The sequence below is a fragment of the Triticum aestivum genome, chromosome 3D, assembly GCF_018294505.1.
Source record: "Triticum aestivum cultivar Chinese Spring chromosome 3D, IWGSC CS RefSeq v2.1, whole genome shotgun sequence".
Taxonomy (NCBI): domain Eukaryota; kingdom Viridiplantae; phylum Streptophyta; class Magnoliopsida; order Poales; family Poaceae; genus Triticum; species Triticum aestivum.
Genome location: NC_057802.1, coordinates 81016600 through 81022336, shown reverse-complemented (window position 1 = coordinate 81022336; position 5737 = coordinate 81016600). Strand labels below are relative to the sequence as shown.

The 5737-nt window shown below is 45.4% G+C and overlaps 1 protein-coding gene across 1 annotated transcript in view; it reads left to right on the top strand.

Annotated features, from left to right (window-relative positions):
* Positions 1–4393: 4393 nt before the first annotated feature.
* Positions 4394–5737, top strand: part of LOC123077544 (IAA-alanine resistance protein 1) — a 9706-nt gene continuing 8362 nt past the window's right edge. Inside the window, exons 1-3 of the mRNA XM_044499828.1 lie at positions 4394–4793; positions 4891–4974; positions 5059–5108. Coding sequence (XP_044355763.1) covers positions 4433–4793; positions 4891–4974; positions 5059–5108 — 495 coding nt within the window. The 5' untranslated portion in view covers positions 4394–4432. The remainder of the gene's footprint in view (positions 4794–4890; positions 4975–5058; positions 5109–5737) is intronic.

Below are 5737 nucleotides of genomic sequence, written 5' to 3'. Positions count from 1 at the left end.
AGCTGGATCTAGAGTTCGAGGGACGTCACCGAACTGAACGTGTGCAGATCGCGGAGGTGTCGTGCGTTCGGTACTTGGATCAGTTGAATCGCGAAGACGTTCGACTACATCAACCACGTTACTAAACGCTTCCGCTTTCGGTCTACGAGGGTACGTGGACACACTCTCCCCACTCGTTGCTATGCTTCTCCTAGATAGATCTTGCGTGATCGTAGGATTGTTTTTTTGAAATACTACGTTCCCCAACAGTTCTTGTCTTTGTTTCTCCGGTAGAAATCTTGGGGCACTCTTTGAAGTTATTTGTGTTGGATTGAATATTATGAATCTGAATTTGCTTTGGTGTTATTTTAGTACAAACTCTTGGTTAGATCTATCGGAAAGAATAGTTTTGAGGTGGTTTCGTATCCTACAAACAATTCCGTCTTATGTTCTCCGCTAGATAGGAACCTTGGAGTGATTCTTCATCGCATTTTGAGGAATGGTTATATGATCCAATTATATTAGCATTGTTGAGAGATTGCATTAGTGAAAGTACGGACCCTGGGCCTTGTTTTAAGCATTGCAATACCGTTTGTGCTCACTTTTATCGATTGCTACCTTGCTGTTTTTATTTATTCAGATTATAAAAATATATTTTACCATCCATATTACACTTTTATCACCATCTCTTCGCCAAACTAGTGCACCTATGCAATTTGCCATTGTATTGGGTGTGTTGGGGACGCAAGAGATTTCTTATATTTGATTGCAGGGTCGTTTGAGAGAGACTATCTTCATCCTATGCCTCCCGCGGATTGATAAATCTTAGGTCATCCACTTGAGGGAAAATTGCTACTATCCTACAAAACTCTGCGCTTGGGGGCCCAACACGTGTCTACACGAATAAAGTTTGTATACTAGACATCAATAGCGAGATGGGCATTGTCCTCGGCGGCCCCACACTGAGCGAGCTAGCTTCTGTTCTCAAGGTTACTTGCAGCCATATGGGAACAAAGGTAATACTAAAAAACTCAATGAGAAGCAGCATAAGGAGAACTAGGTAGGGATGCACCATCGATCCTAAAGACACCTCCATATACATCTTCTGGTCAACACAGCAAGATCGAAATACCCATTGGTCCAAACCTGTTGTTAGTGGTACTTGTGCGGTTGTGCCATCTAAAAAAATAAGCTAATTTGTATATAAATAAAAGAGGCATACCTGGGGCTTGAGACCATATGGGTGTGGTCGAACGGAGTGGTCGTCGTTGCCGTTGTTAGTCCAATCCCGACCTGGTCTACGACATGGACCTACTTGAGGGCATCTTGCGTGCGACCTAGCTGAGGGGTACCTGGATCAGGCGCTGCCGCTCCAATCCATACGCCGGCGCGCGACCTAGCTGAGGGTACCTGGATCAGGCGCTGCCGCTCCAATCCATACGCCGGCGCGCGACCTGGTCCCCAGCCATGGCTTCCGCTCCTACGCCCCCCCCCCCCTTGCGCGCCTCCGCATCGGAGTCCCCGTGCACGGTCGTAGGAACGACACCCGGGGAATCACGTGGGACGAGGAGATTGGGTTGTCGTAGGTGAGGTGAAGGCGGATGGAACCCTAGTCGTTTGAGGGTGCGTTCTGGGAGATGACAGGACGGGAGGGGTTTCAATTTGAAAAAAATGGTGGAGGGGTTTCTGTATAGAAACAAATCGGTGGAGGGAGAAAAACAAGAGGTGGAGTACTGAAATGGCGGTGGTTGTAGGAGTAGAGATGTATGGAAATATTAATTAATGTGGTTGAACGAATTATAGTAAGGTTAATTAATTTAGATTTGGTCTTTAGAGATTCATTGTGATTGATTCTTTCGCATATAAATACATTACTAAATATAAGTTGCACCTGCATAGAAAGTTCTGATCTATTTATATATTTTTTGGTTGTGTGAGAGGTGATGCGAAAATAAACCAGTGAGAGGGGGTGTTGGGAGGGGGACGGAAAAAAACCAGACGAAATAAAACCGGACGAAAGTGGTGGGACGAAAATAAACCGTGAACGCAATCCTACCAACTCAGATATTAGGAGTAGAGATACCAGCACTAGACATTTAGGTGGGCCATAACTTCACACGAATCATAGAAAAAAGTGAGTAGTCCAAATGTATCGGCATGTAATGGTACCGCGCAAAATGACTTTGCGGTAGCTATATATCTTATCACCATTACTAGTTGGTATTCCCTCTGTGTTTATGCCGAGTCAAACTATATAAAGTTTGATAAAGTTTCTAAACAATATGAAAAATCTATTCAATGGTAAATCTAATGGTATTGTACATGTCAATATGTTTACAAAGTTTGACATAAGACAAATCTAACATGCAAAACAAAAAAAGTCAAAAGGGTATTTATTTGCTTGCCATCGCATGCGTCAACATTGTGAAACCAAATAATAAAATAAAAATGTTATCTGAGGAACATCAGATTTTAAGCTTTCCCAACGAACTACCCAACAACAGTTGGATAAAAACACGAATCTTAAAGCGCTTTAGGTTGCTATGTCAGGCAGTTCAACTCGCTCGTTGGGAATGTGTCGGTTGCGAACGCCTCTGTGTCTACTCCCTTTCCTCATCGACGTCCTCACTCGTTATCCATTTCTTGGGCAACCACGGAAAGAGTGTGTGTGTGTGAGAGAGAGAGAGAGAGAGTAGAGCAGAGGGAGAGGGTTTTGGCGACCTTGCAATAACGACCGCGTTAGGGACCGTGCCGGTGCCTGCGTTGCCAGACCCTTCCAGATTCCGTGCTCAGCTAGGGGTCTCCTCCTTGATGCATCTCGGTGAGGTCGCGGGGACGGCGACACATGGCGCTGGTGGCGGTCGCGGACGACGACGAGCCCCCTCCGACGACTCCTCGCGCCCGTTTGACCTCGGTGGGATGCCTGGCGGCGGGCGCATGGTGCTGGAGGAGGTGGTGGTGAGGTGGGGGGCGAGGGCGGTGTGGGGAAGACCACTACCGCGCCCGAGTGCAGTGTCCGCATACAAAGCATGAAGGTATTCGCCGTAGGCCCAACAAGCGCCTCTTGTGACTGTTTGCTTGTCGGTCTGCTCCTTGGAATTTTAGGTATTTGTCTCTGAAGTCACGAATTAATCTCTTGTAGGAACCAGGGAGCAACCATGTAATTCGTGCACCATGTTTTGATAATTATATATAAGAACGTTTTTGACACTAGTGTAGTGTAAAAAACGTTCTTATATTATGGGACGGAGGGAGTAGTATGTAGCATCCATGTTTTGATAATTTCGTGGACATTTCTCAATTTTTCCTCTCAGTGCGTTGTTTGCTGTAGAGCGGGGGATTTTCGCGGTGTTGTTTGTTGTTGAGTGGATGATTTTCATTGGTTATGTAGCATCCATATTGTTTGCTGTGGAGTACAGATTGAATGTCAATAACTAGGGATAACACGCTTGCCAAGGATGTTGATTTTGCTGGGGCTAGAGATACTGATGTGGTCCAGCTGAGTAGTGTGTATATTTGCCATGACATTTTTTCACAAACAATTGCCATAATTTCAAAAACTTTAGTTTCTCATGCATGTTTTTTATGATAATGTTAAAAATTTGACGTCAGATTTTTTAAGCATGGCAAATCGAACCTTTTTATGGCAATTTATGTTGGCGCGAGGGTGGAAAATTTAATATATTTCTTTAATTAGTTGGAGCATCTTCTATGCCAAATTTTTTCATATATTTTAATTTTTTTACTATTGGTTTTGAATTTAATGTTCATCGGGTGTATATGAGCCTGGACTTAGACGCGAATTACCGTTCGAAAGGAGCATTTCTTTGATCCGCATGATTGGGAGATATGTGAAACACATATTTCAGTTTCACATTTATCTGTCTGATTGTAAATTTTATCATGTCTATATCACTTTTAGTGCTCTCGGATTACTGAAATGAAGTTGAAAGGTGTGATCCGTGAACATACCACATAATTGCTTGTTTCTTAAAATAAAAATGGTGAATTAGATTGAAGCATATCACATATTTTTGAAATATGGGAAAATTTTATCAAATTCATGAACTATGATGAAATTTGGGGAACATTTTTTAAATTCATGAACATCTTTTAAAATTTGAGGAACACTTTTATTAATTCATGAATATTTTTGAATTCGTGAACATTTTCTGAGTCAGCAAATTTCTTTTTGCATATTCACGAACATTTTTATGTTAGTATAATAATGAGAGCTTTATTGGGAATGTTCTAGCAATCCATCTTCGGGCATACTTTCAACCAACTCTCTGTTCCGTTCTGTATCTGCACCAGTTGGGCTGGTGCACTGTATATGTTTTTGTTTTGAGAATCATGGTGCACTGGATATGTTTTTTTTTGAGACAATGGTGCACTGGATACGTTATCCCGCGAACATGCCCAGCAAAGGCCCAAGCAGCGGCAAAAGATCGCAATGGTCGCAATGCTGTGCCGTCTCCTCTCCCTGCTGCTCCTGGCCGCCCTTCTCGCCGCCGCGGCTGGGCACGGGGATTCCTCCGCGTCCTCATGCCCCTTCCACGGCGGCCACGACGAGGAGCCCCACGAACACCATGACCACGGGCACAGCTGCGGGGGCGCCCTCGATGATTCCAATCACGAGCATCACCACCACCACAGCCACCATCACCGCGACGAGATCCAGCGGCTGCTTCCCGAGGAACTGGCCGAGGAGGCGGATCTCGAGCTCGAGGGCTTCGACCACGACCACCATCACCACCATGATCACCACCACGACCACATCCACCGCGATTTCCAGCCAGAGTCGACACCCATGGGTCAGGATTTTCACCTGCTCTGTGTACTTTCCGCGGAATGTGCGATTTCTAGGCGTGCTACGCCACGACACGACTGATAATTTCGGGGATTTGGCAGGCGTGTGGCTGAGAGCGATGGGGTGCTCGCTGCTGGTTAGCATGGCGTCGCTCGTCTGCCTCATCCTCCTCCCAGTAATCTTGTGTGAGTTCCCTGCTTTGATCCAGGGCAACCATTCTTCTGAGCAAGTGTTCACATTCTGACTGTTTTTTTATTTGAATTTTGCAGTTCAGGGGAAACCGTCGAAGGCCGTTGTGGACGCACTTGCAGTGTTTGGGGTAAGTGCAGAACTTGCAGTTATTAGAACTTTCTTAAAGACAAATATTAAGCTAGCAAATAGATGGGCGATGGCTTGGTCAAAGTGGACTGCGATGACCAGATTGGGAAGATTAGATGTGTTGGCTGGTAAAATGGCACGGTTGGGTTGACGCGCTGGCCCGACGGAGCCGATGATATCGATAAAGGTCGAAAAGATGATTCCATTGGCAGAGATGATGGAGAGGAAGTTTGAAGATAGGATAGATCCGTAGATCCGATCTAGTAGCTTGAGGCTCCCACCTGTCGGCGCTAGCTGTCGATGGTGTTCCGCGATGTACCTAACAACAATGCGGTGAATGTACATAGATTTGTATGACAAAGGGATATCACCTTAGGTTACCAGATGGGCACGAGCGACAAGTTTACTTAGGTTCGGGTCCTCGCGTGGCGAGTAATAACCCTACTCCTGCTTACATGAGATTATATCATAGAGGGATTACAGTAGAGGTGCACAGTGGTGTACTGGCGAGTTGAGGATCAAGTCGCCGAATAAGACAGAGGTGGACGATCTAAGCAGAATGCCAAACATCGGATCTACGAAAGGCCTATCTTGCTATTCTAGGGTTTTTGGAGTGGTCGAAGAGCCCCC